At 48.5% G+C, this 18667-nt stretch overlaps 4 protein-coding genes across 4 annotated transcripts; 2 read left to right on the top strand and 2 right to left on the bottom strand.

Annotated features, from left to right (window-relative positions):
• Positions 1-2830: 2830 nt before the first annotated feature.
• NDK1 (nucleoside diphosphate kinase) lies at positions 2831-3649 on the bottom strand (the record flags this gene model as incomplete). Its single annotated transcript, XM_044813758.1, has 4 exons — positions 2831-2962; positions 3016-3071; positions 3252-3430; positions 3498-3649. 4 exons carry the CDS (start codon positions 3647-3649, stop codon positions 2831-2833), a joined length of 519 nt encoding a protein of 172 aa, XP_044669059.1.
• Positions 3650-3877: 228 nt separating this feature from the next.
• On the top strand, positions 3878-6927 carry KY384_005256 (uncharacterized protein; the record flags this gene model as incomplete). Its single annotated transcript, XM_044813757.1, has 4 exons — positions 3878-3950; positions 4006-4810; positions 4861-5990; positions 6038-6927. 4 exons carry the CDS (start codon positions 3878-3880, stop codon positions 6925-6927), a joined length of 2898 nt encoding a protein of 965 aa, XP_044669058.1.
• Positions 6928-7344: 417 nt separating this feature from the next.
• On the bottom strand, positions 7345-13566 carry KY384_005255 (uncharacterized protein; the record flags this gene model as incomplete). The annotated part of the gene is made up of 5 exons (XM_044813756.1): positions 7345-9622; positions 9675-11177; positions 11233-11347; positions 12418-13412; positions 13490-13566. 5 exons carry the CDS (start codon positions 13564-13566, stop codon positions 7345-7347), a joined length of 4968 nt encoding a protein of 1655 aa, XP_044669057.1.
• Positions 13567-13833: 267 nt separating this feature from the next.
• Positions 13834-17956, top strand: KY384_005254 (uncharacterized protein; the record flags this gene model as incomplete). Its single annotated transcript, XM_044813755.1, has 2 exons — positions 13834-14193; positions 14243-17956. 2 exons carry the CDS (start codon positions 13834-13836, stop codon positions 17954-17956), a joined length of 4074 nt encoding a protein of 1357 aa, XP_044669056.1.
• Between the last annotated feature and the right edge of the window lie 711 nt (positions 17957-18667).

Genomic DNA, 18667 nt, shown 5'->3' with positions numbered 1-18667 from the left:
GTCCGCGTTGTTTCCTACCTGTCGAGCTCGTGTGAAGATTATGGCTTCCTTCTTGAAGAAGGGAAAGAAGTTTGTAGATGAAGTATTGGCTCCGCAAGACAACCGGCCTCAGCCTTCATATTCGCAATATTCTTCCTCTTACCAGTCTCTACCAAGCTTGTCTCCACAATATCAACCTAATCAATATCAATATCCGCAACAGTATGGTATCTATCCTGACAACCAAACAAACCACCTCGTTCCTCAATATCAGAACCAATTGACAGCGTACCCTAACCAGGAACACCGTCAGGCGAGTTCATCTCCACTTCAGCAGCATTCCGTCCCTCTTCCTCTTCCACCACGGCTTAACGGATTTTATCCTAGTTCTCAAAATGCTTTGCGTGCCAGTTCTCCCTCCGTCATTCCACCCTGGAGGACAAGGCCAGAATTATCTGGATTCAGTACCACCTTCGAGATCGACCGCCGCCCGATCGCCACCGTATTTTGAGACTCCGTACTTTCCATCACCTCCCAGACCTTCTGCATCCCCACTCGCAGGAATCGGATTCTAGCCAGATGGGCGTTATGGACGGCCCTCACATAGCCCTCAATTGACCACGCCCTTGAGTGCTCTGACTTTCACGCCTCCGCTTCAGGATCAACCTGAGTTACGACCTCAGAGCGACTTGCAGCCTCCTCAAGGTAAGTCAGCTCAATTGCTTAGCAGCCAAGTGATGTTTCAGACTCATCCAAGCTTGTAGGCTATCCTATGTATATACCCAACGAAACACAGTCTACTTCGGTCAGTACTCAGGCTCATCCGACTGGATTGACGGGAATGACAGATTCTACCTTCACGTCCGCCCAGTCGCCGTCTGTGTCTCGTCGTCCTCTCACACCAACGGCCGCGTACCAGCCTTACATTTCACCTGTTCATCAAATTCTTGACTCAAACAAACCCCAAGGTTTCGTCCAGACTCAAACCTCGCCTTCGACCCCATTTGATATGCGAGTCTTAAGTGAGTCCCTGGAAAACCCCCATCAGGATCGCGCATTGGTCCTGCCTATATCCCAGTGGAAATCTGTGTCCCAGAACAGCCTTGTATCTCAGCATTCTCCAAAAACTATCCCACAAATTGGTAAAGAAGACTCACAATCTATGTCGAATGCACTAGCGAGACCAACCTTTGTAACTGCATCACACGAGGCCGCACCTAACGTGCTGCGCGTTCAGAGAGAGTCTCAAGAATCGAGAAGTCGAAAACTACTGTCGCTCGATGGAGGTGGTGTTCGGGACTTAGCGATCTTGATCATGCTGCAACATCCTACGAACAAACTTGAAGACGAGCGCGGAGGTCGTCTTGAACCATAGTATCAGGTATGTCGGAAAAGATGCCAAAACATTAAATGAACTCATGGAATCAATATGGGGCTGTGAGCAGTGTCCAGGGCTGAGTGCGTTCAGATGCATGGAAAACCCATCAGCTAATCGATATCCTAGGAATTGCAAACGGAAGAGAGCATTTACGTGAGCATTTGCAGCTACAATTGATTACTACATCAATACTGCTTGAAGTTACTCGAGCTCAGAGTTACCTGACATGCAACAGACGTGCCGCAAAGTCGGGATCCGTTGCCTACCCAGATACTACAACTTTCCCGTGATTTCTCTGTGAAAGAAGTAAGTAGAAGACGTTGTATTAAAGAAACCCCGCTGGTAAAAAAAGCCATGACTAAGTACTGAGAGTCATCATAGTCCTGGCCTTTGGTCAAATCGGCTCTGTATGCCTATCATCGGGTTGCCTACTTGCGTTTTGTTCATCATGTACGACGGCACAAAGAGCCAGTCATCGCCACCCACTTTACAAAATTGTGCTCACTAGGCCGCCGATAGGCGGCATAAATCAAGTAAAGTGCTGCTACTGTTCTCAATGTAAGACACCCTGAACTTCGAAAAGAATTAGAGACGTGCTGATTCATGTATGGCGTGAAGCCTACTTCGTATCCTTTGTACAGGGTCCCTGCTGTGAAGATTGTAACGACCACTACCCTGTGTCTTGTTTGTATGGACAGAATCAGCAAGGGAAGCTTTGACGTGCCTGTAGGACTTCCACATCAGAAGATATTGAAAGCTTGCAAGATGAAAAAGGACTGTTTATTCTATAGACTAGAATCATAGCTTTGCAATGTTGACATTTCTTCATATCAATCTTACCACTCCGAGTGACATTGAAAAAGTCTGAGAATTCAATGTTGTATTCACTTGCAGACCCAGAGTATCAAAGCCACAATTCATGTTCCCTCCATCTGGTTTTATGGTACTAAGACTCTATTTGGCTTGATGTTGGCGTTTTATAAATCTCAAGGACATAGTACATTGAAAACACTGCCAGTCCTGGCCTGATAGGGCGTTGAGATTCTTGATTGAGCATAAGAAATACGCATTCGCGTATTAGCTGAGTATATTCACTCAAACGATTGACTAGTTACTTGTAACAAGAGGATGATGGAAAGAATGTGTCTTTGGAGTCAGTCAGATACAGTGTCTTTTAGCTTGTGATGCCTCGAGGGAGATGCTCCTGCTCCTGTCAAAATTTAACATACAACCTACAGCTTTTAAGCGTGTTGGTAATAAATATCACAGCTTCAAGGGACTAGATGAATAAAAGATCCTTTGGCTCCCAAAAAATACAAGTCCCAAGCAACGACCTTGAGGTAGTGAATGGCATGTAGAACAGAATATCATCAAGTATGTATTCTCTAATTGTCATGTCCCGAGTACACGATGATAATCATGGTACGATCTTATAAGCTACCATGGAATTCTACATTAGAGTCACGCACATGTCTATGCTTTTTCGTAAATCCAGCCAAACTGAGCGGAATCATATTTCACCGTTGCTTCCGCAAACCAAAGCTTAATCTCTTTCTTTGCATTCTCAACCGAATCAGATCCATGGCAGACGTTGCGACCAACGTCCTGAGTCTTTTGTTAGCTACAACAGATATACGTGGGAGAGGAGCTGGACGTACAATGGCAAAGTCGCCACGAATTGTACCTGGTAGTGAGTCTAAGGGGTTGGTAGCGCCTAGCAAAGCTACTCTCATATTTTAGCTCTCTGACTTGAGCGCTCATATAGGGTAGAGTGCTGCTCACCTCGCCCGGTCTTGACAGCGTCTCTCCCCTCCCACACCATTGCCAGAATGGGTCCGCTATTCATGTCTACATGCTAGTAAGCTTCGATTCAGCACAGTATGACAGATCATACATGTGACAAGGCCCTTGAAGAATGGCTTTTCACTGAGATCCGAATAATGTTCTTTCAGGTGCGCCTCGCCGGGCTGGCACATCTTTATAGCAACCAGCTTGTACCCTCGGTTCTCAAATCGAGAGATTATAGGACCAATGAGGCCGCGCTGCACGCCATCGGGCTTGATTGCAATAAAACTAGGTGAGCACCGGGTCAGCACAATTGGCGGCTTCATTACGTGGGGCGTGTGTAAGGGAGACAAACGTCTGTTCCGTCGTCATTTTGGAGGGTTCTCCTTTCTCTTCTTTGTTTTTGGAGGATGTAGCTTGTCGCAAGTAGCCTTGAGTTTTCAGGCTTAGTTTCTCGAATATGGGGGGATCTGAGCTTGTCGAATGTGTGGGATTCTCGTCCGACATCATTGCATTGACTTTTGTGCTTAGGGTGGGGTGCCTTGAAGTGGGTGGCTTGTGGGAAGAAGGCCCGACCCGCGAGTGGCAGCTCTCCGCGCTAGTGTTTGGAAACGCGGCAATAGGAAACGGCGAGTTGGCCAATTCCGGAAATACGAATGTAGAAGGACCGACGGCAGAAGCAGTAGCAGAGGATTGAGAAGCCTGGCAGTCAGGATACTCAATAGCTCACTGATCATGGCGTGGTTTCGCCGCTATTCCACGTGGCTGTCCCTCGTAGTTGCCGTATTCGCCCTCTTTGGGCCAGCCTGTAAGCTTAAACTTTGGCCTTATGAAGCAATGAGCTAAGAAATGAATGCATCTAGCGAGTGTCAAACATGAGAACTTCAAGACATGTGACCAGTCGGGGTTTTGCAGGCGAAACCGCGCCTATGCCGACCACGTAGACACGACTGGTAACTCCTGGGCGTCACCCTACGCACTTGACCCCAAAACCGTAAAAGCTGGCTCAGGACGATTGACTGGAACGATACTTAAGACTGTCAATCAGGATAAGCCGGTAGTCGAACTCCCCTTGCTCATACAGTTCCCAGAACCAGGAGTTGCTCGAATCACCATTGACGAAGCAAGAAGACAAAAGGGTGATATCGAACTTCGACATGGGAGTCAATGCAGGAAAGAGCGCTACAATGAAGTTTCCTCTTGGGCAATGGTCGGACAGCCTAAAGGGGATGAAGAAATGCAGTATGAGACCAGAGGAAAGGAGACTGTCGTGCTGTATGGGACTGGAAAGAAGTACAAAGCGATCATAAAACATGAGCCATTCTCAATCGACTTTGTTCGCGATGAACAAGTTCACGTGAAAATCAATGGAAAAGGGCTGTTAAATTACGAACATTGGAGACCGAAAGTGGAGAGAGAGAAGCCAGCAGAGGAAGGGAAGCAAGAGGGCGAGGAGGTCAAGCAAGATGAGCAAGCGAAAGAAGATTTAAAGAAGCGAGAAGAAGAGGATGAGAACAAGTGGTCATGGTGGGACGAGTCTTTTGGAGGAAACACTGATACGAAACCAAAAGGCCCTGAGAGTGTCGCTTTGGACGTAACGTTTCCAGAGTATGAACATGTTTATGGCATCCCCGGACACGCAGGTCCACTCTCCCTCAAGGAAACGCGGTATTTTTTCTCTGTCATGTCCAACATTTGATCGTACTAACTTGGTCCAGAGGAGCTTCTGGAGGATATAACGACCCCTACCGGCTGTATAACACCGATGTCTTCGAATATGAGATGGACAGTCCCATGACTCTGTATGGCGCAATCCCTCTTATGTATGCCCAGCGCAAGAATTCGGCTGTCGGTATATTCTGGATGAATGCAGCCGAAACCTGGATCGATATTGTTAAGGAGAAGCAGTCTTCGAATCCACTAAGCCTTGGTATTGGTAGCAAACTGAATACTCGAACCCATTGGATATCTGAAAGTGGCCTTATAGATCTCGTGGTGTTTATGGGCCCTGAACCCAAAGACATAATCCAACAGTACACAGCTCTGACGGGAAAGCCACAACTTCCTCAGACTTTCTCAATTGGCTATCACCAGTGTCGCTGGAATTATGTTTCCGATGAGGACGTAAAAGACGTTGACAAGAAAATGTCACGGTACAGCATTCCCTATGATGTTATTTGGCTGGACATTGAGTATTCTGACAGCAAGAAATACTTTACCTGGGATAGCCACTCTTTCCCAGATCCTATTGGAATGGAAAAACACTTGGACGTATCTCAGCGTAAGCTAGTAGTCATCATAGACCCGCATATCAAGAATGAGGGTGGTTATGCTGTCAGCGAACAACTGAAGTCCCAAAACCTCGCTGTCAAGAACAAAGACAATGATATCTATGATGGATGGTGTTGGCCTGGCTCTTCCAATTGGATCGACTGCTTTAATCCAGCAGCACGCAAATGGTACAACGCCCTCTACACCTACAAATCATTCACAGGTACATCCCCCAACGTCTTCCTCTGGAACGATATGAACGAGCCCTCCGTCTTCAACGGCCCCGAGACCACCATGCCAAAAGACAATCTCCACCACGGCAATTGGGAGCACCGCGACGTTCACAATCTGAATGGTCTCACCTTCCATAACGCCACGTATGAAGCCCTTCTCGCTCGAGACAGTCCTCCGAAACGTCCCTTTGTCCTCACCCGCTCCTACTACTCCGGCTCCCAACGTGTTGGCGCCATGTGGACAGGTGACAATCAAGCCTCCTGGCCGCATCTCGCTGCCTCAATCCCTATGCTACTCTCCATGAACATCGCAGGCTTCCCCTTTGCTGGTGCTGACGTGGGGGGTTCTTCGGCAACCCCTCCCAAGAACTCCTAACTCGCTGGTACCAAGCTGGAGCCTTCTACCCCTTCTTCCGAGGACACGCGCACATTGACAGTCGTCGACGCGAGCCCTATCTCGCAGGGAGTCCTTACACGCAAATCATCACGCAAGCGATACGGCTGCGCTACCAACTCCTGCCCGCCTTCTATACGGCATTCCACACCGCGCACACGTACGGCTATCCTATCATGCGCCCGAATTGGTACGTCCACCCTGACGACGAAGCGGGTTTCGCACTCGAGAACCAGTTCTACTTGGGTGACACGGGATTGCTAGCCGCACCCGTCCTCACCGAAGGCGCTGAGAGCGTAGACGTCTACCTCCCATCCGGGTACACTTACTATGATTACTTTACATACACACCACACGTAGGCTCAGGCAAAACCGTCACCATACCCGCGCCGCTAGACAAGATTCCCCTGCTCATGCAAGCAGGGCATATAATCCCCCGTAAGGACCGGCCTAGACGCAGCACAGGCTTGATGAAATGGGACCCGTACACACTCCTCATCGTGCTCGGTGGTGAGGGCAAAGCAGTAGGCGAACTCTACGTCGATGACGGGGAGAGTTTCGATTATCAGAGCGGAGCGTATATACATCGTCGATTCGAGTTTGAAGGGGGGAAATTGACGTCGAAGGCGCTGGCGAACCCGGGGGCTGGAAGGAAGGTGGCGAGAGAATATGTGAAGAGTATGAAAGATGTGGTTGTTGAAAGGGTCGTTATTGTCAATGCGCCGAAGAATTGGGAGGGTGGAAAGCACGTTAGTGTTACGGAGGAAGGAGGGAAGGAGAGAAAGGTGGAGTTGCAGTGGTTCGAGGGAAATGATGGAGGGGTGGCTTGGGCTGTTGTTAAGAATCCGAGAGTCGCGGTGGGAGTGGAGTGGGGGATTCAATTCTAGGAATCTCAGAGGCCGAGGGAGAGAATGGCGATCCCATTTGAAAGAGTAAAGACTGAAAAGCTGCATTGTGTTTGTTATGTGAAGCGAGCATGTAGAATCACTAGGCTAATATGGACTATGTAAGAGTATATCAAGCCATGTCACCTTCAAGATGCTCCGCTTTCCCTAATCATAGCCGGCGCGAATTGTGCAGAGATGGTCTTCTTGCTCCAACCGTTTCAGCCATATCGAAAGTCTATGACCAGAACTCACCCGCTGCATTATCTCCTATCACTTAATGTCTATACTTCTTCAGGAGCTGTCATGCCGGAATTAAGATTCATGCTTGGAGTCAAGCCATTCATGTATGCCGCGCAAATGTCGCAGAGATGGGCGTGCTAAAAATGCAGATCAAAAGGTGGCTTGCGTGGGATTCATTCAATCGTCAATACTGATGACAGTGTTCATCTTTACCAGTGCTGGAGGATCATCTAATGGCTCTTTTTGGTAGCGCTTTCTCCGTCGTTTAGGCTCGGGCTCCGCAACATTCCCATTCTCTGCGACGGTCTCAAGGTTTGGGGTGCTGTGAGGTTCTTTTACTTTTTGTGGTTGAAGGATAGGCGAAGGCGTCCTTGGCACAAAAGTCGCATCAGGAGTCTTTCGTTCCTGCTGAGGCTCTTGGGAATCCTCGATCTGAGAGGGTAGATTTGGGAGCTCTGCGTTTTCTGTTGGAAATCCTCCAGGCAACGAAGGCTGGGTTTTTAGGACCTGTGATTGCTCTTCTTGATAGGGACGCTCGTCAAGAAGAATTAGAGATGCCTCTTCTTGATTCATGAACTGAGCGTGCGGCTGAATAGGAGCTTGATCGTCATCCAGCATTTCTGTCGCCTCAATCTCGGTAGATTTTGCAAGTTTTTCCTTGCCAGGATTTTGCTCCAACGCGCTATCAAGAGGCTGTGCTTGCTCAAGAGCCTCTCCCCTGGTGAGGAATGGTGGCTTTGACGGGATGCTTGTGGATATGGCCTTCCCAGAAGCATGCACTGGAGGTTCATTCGTCATGGAGTGTTCCAAGATCTTAGCTGTCTCCTGATGTCCCTTATCTTCGCTTTTTCGTCTTTCCCCTTTTGCGTTACGGTACTCCTCTTCCTGGATTTTGCCCAGATCCAGCAAAAGCTCACGGACACTGTTTCGGATTTGACTCGGTACGAGAGCCGACCAGTCCCCATCCACAAATTGTCTTTTGATGGTTTTCGAGATGAATTGCTGCTGATCTCCTCGCATGAATTTTTCCAAGTATCCAAGCAAGTAAATCCCGCAATCTGAAAAATTGTTCTGCTCGGGAATGCCCTTCGCAGTGATACCTTTGATGGAACCAGCATCAATCTCCATCCCACCTCTCTTGGTCTTACCCTCTTGGAGCAGATAGTCCTTCAAATGCCCGATAGGGCGGCTATGCGGAGTACCGAATGAATCAAACGTGATTATGAGTGGTTTGGTAGGATCGGTACGCATGATGGGTGCGAGGGATTGCCGCTTTTGCTTTTTTGAGCTCAAGGGTGATTTTGGCTTGTTTTCAAAAACGTCTCCTGAACGCTCCACCGTCTCAGGCTTGGATTCAAAAATTAGTTCAACAGACTCCTCGGTAGTCGCTTCTGCATTTGAATTGACATTTTTTGTTTGCGAGATCGATTGTTGATCCTCACCATCAAGGCTTAGTTCTGCAAATGATTCTCGAGTACCCCTTTCTGCTAGACCCTCTCCGTTCGCTACAGACTGCTGCTCTTTGGCCTCAACAATATGGGAGCCCTGACTCGTCACAGGCGACGTGTTGACATGCTCATCTTGCTGGGGGTCAAAGGAGCCGCCCTCTGGCAAATTCAACCTCCGGTTGAGTGCAGGCAGATTGCATATGATTGCGACATACCAGTGGTAAGCCTCATTGACAGGGATGATCAGGTAATCGTAAGTGAAGATATCGACGTTCCTTGTCCATTTTTCGACAGCAGCGTAATTAATCTCCCGCTTACCTGTAGAAAAATTTGTAAGCCGCTCATAGAAATACGTGCTGAAGAAGTATATGCGCTTCGCTTGTTCTGGATCTCTTTGCTCCAGGTCGTGTTCAAGGTATCGCAGATAGAAGGTGACTAGACTATCGTTGAGAAGCTCGCCTTCGTCCAGTCGCTCGAGGTCCTGAAATTCAACAGTCGCTTTCTTCTTTCCAATTTTAGGATAGCTGAGGGGCCTTTTCCATTTCGATCCGAGGCCATGAATTTTCGAATACTTTGGTGGCTCTGGTAAATTAGCTTTATCGGCTTCGATGTCGTCTGATTTCAATGCATCATTAGAACTTCGCGTAGATCTTCGAGGGGTCTCTTTATCATTGAAAAATCCAGGTTTAAGATTTTTCAACACTCCATCGACTCCTGACGTGGTCTTCCGCTGAGGTTTAGATGACGTTTCTTTGCTCAAACGCTCCTTAGAAAGTTGTGCGATTTCAGACGACTTACTACTAACAAGGCCGTCCACGATGTTAGGTTTCACAGTCGATGTAATCCTTTCTCGACCGAGCTTTCGTTTTTGGATGTTGTGGCGTCTCAATTCATCTACTTGTAAAGCTGCAGCACCCGAGCTTTCGGCCTTTAATCTGGCAAGGATCCGAGTCTCAAACTTTTTTGTTTTCTCGTAAGTCGTACTAAACAGTTTCTGCATCCATTCGCTTCCGACTGAAATTAGCTATGGCATAATTGGAAAAGGGTGAATGTTTTTACCTTTCCTTTCCAACGACTTGTGGAGAGTCTTTTCGCTCAAGGTGCTTCAACAGCGGATCCATATCTTCGACTCTAGACAGCTGAATCTCGAGTGTACCTTTGGCGCCTCCGACAAGAGAGGATTCGAAACGAATTCTCTTACCACGCATTTCGTAGACTATCTTCTGCAATTTTGATCGGATCACCTGACAACCCGAGCCAGAATACTTTAGTGTACCGCCGTTGTGGATGACATTGTAGATGTCTTCCTTTGGATGATGGCTGAGACCTAGTGATCTAAGATCTTCTAACCCTGGCAGATTGATGCTTGTTATGCCCACAGCAAAGGACTCTGGTGCCTCTCTTTCTTTTACCAAACGCTTTGTCTGAAACTTGGCAGGAGGTATGTCGTTTTCTTTAGCTGGCAGTCTGATCAATCTCGCAGAATTTGTATGTGTTCCTACAGCATTTCGCATTGTCTTGGTTGGAGACTCGATATTTCGATCCGCCCTCCTACCAACCGTGGTACCTGAAGCTAGCTCGTCAGGGCTGGCGGTTGAGGATTGCAATCCTCTATTTTTACCGTTTATTCCAACGAATATTGAATTAAGTCTTAAGTCGCGTGTCGGCGTGTTGCTAGTAAGTTTAGGTTTCTCTGGGGATCTCCGAAGTCTTTTGCTAACTTCAGTAGAGAAGTACTTTGATGTTTCAGTACCGTTCTGTAAGTCATGTTGCTGCATGTCATTGTGTTGCCTCTGTAATACAGTTGGTTTGGGAGAAGACATCGACAAATGATCCGTCTTGTCACCGGGAACAGCATCAGAGAGCTCGTCTTCACCTCCCGTAAAGTCCACCTGGCCATTGATCTGGCCAATGCTCGTTTGGACGCCGGAATGAGGAGAGGAAGAACCTGAAAGTTCAATGCCGCTGGAGTGGCTTTTGTTGCTTCGCCTCCGTTGCTTTCTGCGCTTAATCTTAGTGCTATTCATCGTCTCTTCGACCGCTCGGTATTCATTGACCCCACCAAAGGTCCCGTTTAGCTGTCTTTGAGCTAATTGTTGACCGGATCCTGAGGGCGTCCGACTCATGCTTGGACTTTTGGCAATTATGATGAGATCATCTGGCGGCTGGCCTTTCATTGGGTCCTCAACTGACACATCTGAGACGGGAGAGGCGCTGTTGGCGACTCTTTCTATCTTGCGTCTTTTTGCGGTGGGTTGATGTGAGCAACTGCTGGACTCCGCAGACAATTGTCTCCCAATATTACTTCCCCGAAAATATTGTGTTGGGAGTTGATTTGGCTTAGAAAATAGAGTGTTGTGTGCGGAATCTCGAGCTTTTCTTACGTTCGGGAGTGAGTTGTTTGTATCAAGGGTATTCCTAGGCCTAGGGCCACCAACGGGCATCTTCAGTCCGCAATGAGCGGCAAGCATTTCACTACCAGCAGCTTTACTCACGTTAGGCATCCTGACTACTTCTCGACTGCTTCGTGGCTTTTGTATTGGAACTGCTTGAGCGTCATTCCTGCGTGTACATAAGCATCAGCTTGCTACTAGAGTATGCTTTTTTCTAGACTTACCGTTTGGTGCCAAGCAATCTCTGCTCCGCCTCTATCTCCGGATCCACCTGCCGCCCATGCCTTGGTTCATGTTTCGTGAACGGACGCAAGCTGACCTCAGACTGCATATGTCGGTCTGCACGGATACAGCACCCGTCATAATCACTCCTGAAGCTTCACTTATTCTGATGATAGGTCGAAGGACCGCGTGAGGTAGTCTCGCTTGGGTCGGTGTTTGAATGAATGCCTAATAAGGCAGGCGACTTGATAATGGAAAGTTGATGGATTTTAAGGCAAGGTACATTGGCGGGCCGAGACGAGCCTTCCCATCCGCCTAGTTGCCTTAAGCTGCCCCTCGGGTACTAAAATAAATGCACACTGTAGCCGTCTTGGCAAGTATTTTGCAGCTCGATATCTTAACAAGATTTTCACTCATAAAACGAGATTTTACTACCAAATTTATAGAATTAAATAAATCCATAAATATCTTCCATGCAAAAGTTTGTGAAAAACTTCCTTTTTATTTAGATATTGCTGGTTTTGAAAACCCACCAGTGCGCAATCATTTTGGGTACCCGCTAAACCTGCATGCAACCGGCCACCATGGCACGCTTTCACACTGCTTCAGGTCTGCAATGAGACGAAAGGCGCTGAAGACACCTCGTTTCTTACTCACTCGCTTCCAATAATGACCTCCCATTGATTTCAGACTATCAAGCCACAGTTGCTACACTCTCTGATTACGGAAAAGCCTATATGGCTAATGGAAATAAATTTCAGCAAATCTTCTGCTTACAGCTAATGCTAGTAAGCCCCACAAGAGGCAATGGGAAAATTACAGTGGTGTGCTAGCCGTCTCGTTAGGGTCTATCCCTAAATCTCTTAAAGTCTCAATGCTGTGTCTGCGTTCGCCCTTCGAGATGAATGCCTTCTTGACAAGAGGGATGATTTCTCGTACCCGATAATCTTCCTTTGACCACTTTGGTGGTATTTTGTCAAGTCTTGCATTAGCAGTACAACTAGCCCACTGGACCAATTCGTTGTGATAGTCAAAGTCTTCTGGAAAAGGGAGGACATGGAACGGTCTACCACACCCGCGCTCTTGGACGCGGCTCCTTTCCCAAAGCTCCATCTCATGCTTTGGGGGAAGCTCAAGCCTTTGAGACTAGACCCTTGCCAGAACAGCTGCCTGACTTTCGAAGGTACGGAAAGGGATAATCTTGGACGGTAAACCAACGAAAGCAAGGGTAGGATGGTCAATGGAGAATAAGTGTTTGTACAGTCGTTCCACACGATCACCGCTGGATACTAACGGAGGCTTGAGAGAGGAGAGAAAAGGCAGGGAATAGAAGTAGCCGGTACAGAACAAGACTGCATCAATGTCTTCTTCAACCCGACCATCTACAAATCGTACGGCCCGTGGTCTCAAAGACGGCGACAGGAATCCAGCGATTTCTGGGACGTCCATTTTGATGGGTATTGGATACTCTGTAGATGTTGTTGACCTTTGAGACACCAGAATGGGAAGCCTCGCTGTGGCACCGATCTGCCATGTAATGTCGAGGCCAGATGCCGAGAACCCAACGACTAGAACCTTCTTATCTTTAAATGACGCCGCATTTCTGAAGAACTTCGAATGAGAGATAAGTCCTGGATTGTGGAGATTCCAACCTCTTATTCCCGGAATGTTGGGAATGCTGATGATGTCGTAATGGCCGTTTGCAACAACAATCGCGTCGTACTCCTGTTTAATTCGAGTGTGAGAAATTAGGTCCTGACCTTCAACAGTCCAGATGTCATGCTCATCCTCACTTCGTAGGCGAACATCGGTGATTTGCGTACGAAATTTGACAAGGTGCCTGACATCAGAGGCGTACTGTTTCAGATACTCGAGGACTGTCTCCCGCTTGGGAAATAGTTGATACTTTTGTAATGAGTAAGACTCAGAATGCTGCATCAAATAATGTGGAATGTTTGTTTCAAGGCCATCGTACATAGGCGTAGGGAAGATCGGGCTTCCCCTGCTTCCAACGAATCTTGCTCCAGTTGAAAGTGGCCATGTCAAATCTTGGTGAGCATCAATCTGAGGTGCGGGAATCTGTTCTTCAGCATCGTAAGAGACGTAGTTCCAGACACCCCCGGGGCTACTTTGCTGTTCATATATGTCTATGGTCTCGAGGAAGGCTTCAGCCAATAAGTATCTATGGGAGACTTAGCACTGAATGAATGGATTAGCGAATGAATTTGAACAAGGAGACGGTGTGGGAGTTGAATTTACTTTGCAGCGGCCACTCCTGCCGGACCACCCCCAACAATCGCAACTTTTCTAATCAGACATTTGTCTGTAAAGCTCATACTGTCAGCCCTTCTCATTCATAGAATTTGCGAAGAATGATAAACATAATGGTTAATGTAACCAGCCAAATTTTTAGGGGAAAAGAAAGGTTCGGGTTGATCTAGAACCTAGTGCCGCAAGCGGAGCGGGGCGGGGGCAATTTCTACCGTAACTTCGAAGCTTGTGCGACTTGATCAAGACACATCAAACAGGAACGCAGCTATTAGGCCTCATGATCGCGTGCTGAACTGCTACCCAGACTATGACTGTCATTACGACGCGAAGCAATGGCTCATGCAGACACCGGGACCGTACCAATCGCAGACCTCCAACCTGGCCTCCAGCGTGTAGACGATAGCACGGTGGAAGGCATCGTTACTCTTACTTGGCCCTACTCATCCTCGACGAAATCCACAAGCCTTCTACTTGTCGAGCCGGACTTCCGATTGCGCGCGCGACGCGGACAAGTTCGGCTTTTCTTCCACGGAGCGATCGCAAAGACAGTCTCACTGGCAGCTGTCGCGAGTGGTGACAAATTGTTGCTCAAATTGAGGGGTGCGCAATGGGCGAAAGATGACTCTGCAGCTTCCACGCCTGGGAAAGGTATAGAATGGAGACTGGAATTTCGTGAATACTTGGATGTCAAGGTATTGGTAGATGCAAGGTCATACGCGACTCCATTGTTAATCATTGTAGATTCAAAGAGAAAGTGGGGACGTCATCCCAGTGTTTATCGACCATCCTTCCTCGTCGTCCGAAGCCTCGTCGGAGCACACTACAGCCCCGCACTCGCCCGCTCCCATTCACGATGCTTTGCCACCATTTCAGAAGACGCAGATCCAGCCTTTTGGAGCTGGGGAAACGTGGTATTCACCCGCAATACTCAAGCGAGCTCACCTTTCAGCTACGACATACGATCCATTCTCCGACGATGAAGAATTTCCAGATAACGGCAGGCAGAAAAAGTTGAGATTTGGACGTGGCAGCGGACAATGGAGGTTTGCAGATCGGACTCCTAGCCCTGTGAAGGAACTGGCAGATGTCGTCATGGTTGATGAAACTCCCTCTAAAGGAGCACCCAAGTCACCAGCCGCTGCTTCTCCCGAGCAAGATGTCGAGAGGCAAATTGCGGTTGAGATTCCTGCGGAGGACCAGATGGTATTCGTAGACGTTCAGGGCACGGATCCGAATGAGCACTCTACCGAAGCTACGCTAGAGGGCGATGAAAAGCAGATTCAAGTGGCTCCAAATGAAATTGTTGTAGAGGTCGGGGCAAGCCAGGATTTTGCCGACGAGTCGACTCTTCCTCGTAACTCAGAAGCTTCGAACGGGGCAGGCAGCAAAGGTCCTCCAGGGCAAAAGAACGTGGAGACTGTTGATAATCAAAGCCAGTTGTTGGATGCAGGACAACCGGGCCGGGTATCATTGCCAGCTCGTGACATTTTCGTAGATGAGTCGACAAAGTCTTCGCCTCCTTTGGGACAGCCTGTTGACGATGGCTCATTGCAAGTAAAACAATACAATAGCCAAGCGTCCAATCTTTTTGTGATAGACACGAATACGACTGCCACGGGCGGCGACGATTCTGAAAGCGTCTCAGGGGATACAAGCGTAGATGAAAAAGCCGCTTCTATCGCCGATCTGGAAGCCAATAAAACTTCTATCAATGAAGACATGCGGAGGGAAACGCAAGTGGACTCAGGCCTTGAAGGGCGGATCGTCCATGACAGCTGGCGCGAGGATGCAGAGCACTCGGACGAAGTGATTACATACAATGAAGACCCTCAAAAAGGAGCTCCAAGTCCATCATCTTCTCCAGGAGATATCAACATGACGGGTGCAGAAGTGTCTATGTTCGAAGCAAGTCTGCCACCAGAAGATTTGCTTGCACATAAGCCCCCGTCTGATCCTGAAATTTACTACGAGCAAGATCATCTAAACAGTGAGATCCATTCACAGCCAGATGACCTCTTCAATCATATCGACTCTTTCGGAGATGAGTCTGTAAACGCTGCCTCATCGGAGCCTGCTACTCAGCAGCAAGCGACCGATTATGCAGCGGTTGAGAAGGATCCATCTGATATTGAGATCGTGGACTCTATGGAACCGAATGAGAATGTACAGGAGCCAGTCAATCTTGATGAGCCGACAAGAACCTCAACGCAACCCGAAGCTCGAGATGACGCAAATGATCATGAGCAGCTGGTACATACTTCTCATCAAGAAATGAGAGATGCAAACGTAGGTGAAAGGATCGACAGGGCGATGTCTATGGATCAGCTAGATGCTGAGGATAGCTTCGGGAATTTATATTCTGAACCTAAAAAGCAAGATGAGCTCAAAGTTGAAGACGAGGGGCCGACCCACAGAGCAAGCACTGAGGAGACTTCGCAACAGGATACAACTGTTGTTTCAATTTTGAAACAGCCGAAATGCTTTGACACAGAAGACGATCAAGCATATCGGCCACGGACAACGCGAGAGCTATCTCAGGACCCGAAGGAAAGTGCGGTCGAGACATTCGTAGAGCCCCCAGCGACTATTCCAGACTCTGTGATACCGTCCATGAAGTCTCAGCTTCTGACCCCAAGTACAACTCAAAAGACGAGCTTCAGATCTGAGCCCTCCACTGTATCACTACATACGCAGCTGGAGGATGACACCCTGCCGACGCCCATCGCAACCCAACCAGTAACTCAAGACTCAATGGGAGAAGGATCTGGACATGTTCCTGAGAGCCTAAGTATAGCAGAGCCGCCGGCTAGGCAATCAAGTGTAAACATCGAAGCTCCAAAACAGACCTCTACCGACAAACTTCCAAGCAGTCCGCCTATCTCTCCAATCACCCCCATGAAACCCACGAAAATGAAACAGTGGGCCGATAAGGCTAGGGCTGCCCGACGAGCATCTCAAGGCACTCCAAGATCAAATCGAAGCACATCAGTAGCCAGTCCTTGGTTTGCCCCTCGTCGCTCGGTCCAAATCGTACCAGATAGTGATGCATCTAATGCGCCCAGTGAGCCCGACGAGCAAGTCAAAAGTGTCGCCCATAGGATACCACGACTGATCCCGGCAACACCAGAAAGGTCGCTTGGGAAGACGTTCATTCGCTCATCACCCTACGTTGAAGTCGAGACCCCGAAATCCACAACGTCAACCCAGTACGAACCAGATTCGCAGCCAATCCTCGGCGGTCTTCGAACAAAATACTCTTACTACGTGCCTCTGAAAGACTTGCATGAGCATGTTGGCACCTTGACCGACGTCCTAGTATGTGCTTTGAGCTCGTCAGCCATCACGAGAGCTGCAGCGGGGCCAAGAGACTTCGTGCAATCGATCTATTTGACGGATTGGTCCTTGCCAAACACCAAGAAATTAGTGACGACAGCTCAAATCTTTCGGCCAAACAAGCCTTGCTTTCCTCGTATCCAACAAGGAGATACTATCATATTGCGGGAGTTTAAAGTCAACCCTTTCCACCACAGTTTTGCTCTTATCAGCTCCGAGACATCATCGTGGGCCGTGTTTCGTCCAGGTGAAGACGTTCAGATGAATGGCCCTATTGTCGAATATGGACCTGAGGAGCGTGGATATGTTTCAGGGATGAGGAAGTGGTGGGGCAAGCTTGTCAGTGAATACAAAGAGCGCCTTATGGATCAAGTGCCTCGGCACGATACATCTCCGTCCGTTCAATCTAGGAAATCAGAAGAGACAACGTCAAGCACCGGTCCACCTTCACGTGTGAACCCTGAGATCTCAAAGGCCGCGTTGTCAAATCGCGAGCCAGCAATTTCAGCTAACATTGGACCATCCAATATCGTCACAATGAAGGAACAGCCAGTCAAACCTACCACGACCAAAACATGGGCAGAACGGGACGGAAAGCACCACAAGCAGGCCAAGTTTGCAATACCAGAAAGGTGGACATCTGCATCCTTCGAACCTGGAAGTCCAACAGCCAATGATCAGGCCTTCAACTCCATGGCATCAGAAGAACATGCAGCCCAAACGATGCAACCGCAGTCCCCACGTGGTAAAGGCAGAGGCAAGACAATCAAGAAAGAAGGCATCAATGGCATGGGCGTGGAACTACCTGGCTCACAACGTAGCCAAACCGCGGAGATGGACGACAATGTCGCCAAAAAGAAGGGCAAGAAGACAGTCGACCCATACAGCACGCAAGGACTTGCCAAAGAATGGATCGGTGACCTTTCAGCCGACGAGGACAGCGAGGATGAGAAACCTACAACCAGGCGTAGAGCTATGAAGACGAGAAATGCTCGGGCTAAAGCAAGTGAGAGTACGGAAACAGAGGACGTAATAGTCAAGACGAGACCGAAGCGGGCTACAAGAGGGGGAGAGTCAACTGTCGACGGAACGATCAAAGGAATGTGGTGGAAGAAGATGTAGAGAGTAGTAAGCGCGGTGTATATTATGATCGCGAGGCCTCGGTGCAAGGATGAAGACCCAGTCAATTATAGGTGGATGTACAATGGACAGCACAGCTTGTTATCACCATCATGCATACCGAACTGTACGGGTTGAAGGTCGTGTAAAATTGCAGTTTAGACTCCGCCGAGCAGATCTCGATTATGCAGCCTTGGCAGCTTGCATAAAATAATCGATCAAAGCCCTTCCGCTTTTCATCGCGATCGCATCCCCTCATTGGCCTGTCACACCTGACTCAGCGGCGGTTTGACGGCCCGTAAGCTTCAAACAGGGAAGGTTGTGGCGATCAGCGTCATAATAGCGTAACAGCGATGTCACTATCACAAGAGTTGGTACGCCCTGTGTGGCAGGTTTAGTGAGTATGATGGTAGCGTGGGGAACAACTACTTCGGGTTTTGTTTAACCATACTCGTGTCCCTTCTCAATTGATCTTACATATATAAACCATCTCTTATTTGCACCACCCTCTCTGGAGATATCTCTGGTAAAAGTGTCCTCCCCCAATCGTTTTTTACAACAAACATAAATAAACTCCGCCTTCCCATCTACCACCAAAACAAAATAAAATGGCCACTACACACCACACACCCGCCTCCTCCTCCTCCTCCTCCTCCTCCTCCTCCTCCACCTCCTCCTCAGATATCCCAACCACCTTCTCCGACCCCACCCTCG

The sequence above is a fragment of the Bacidia gigantensis genome (genome assembly GCF_019456465.1).
Source record: "Bacidia gigantensis strain McMullin 20006 chromosome Unknown contig_245, whole genome shotgun sequence".
Lineage (NCBI taxonomy): Eukaryota > Fungi > Ascomycota > Lecanoromycetes > Lecanorales > Ramalinaceae > Bacidia > Bacidia gigantensis.
This window is presented reverse-complemented; position numbering and strand designations above follow the sequence as displayed.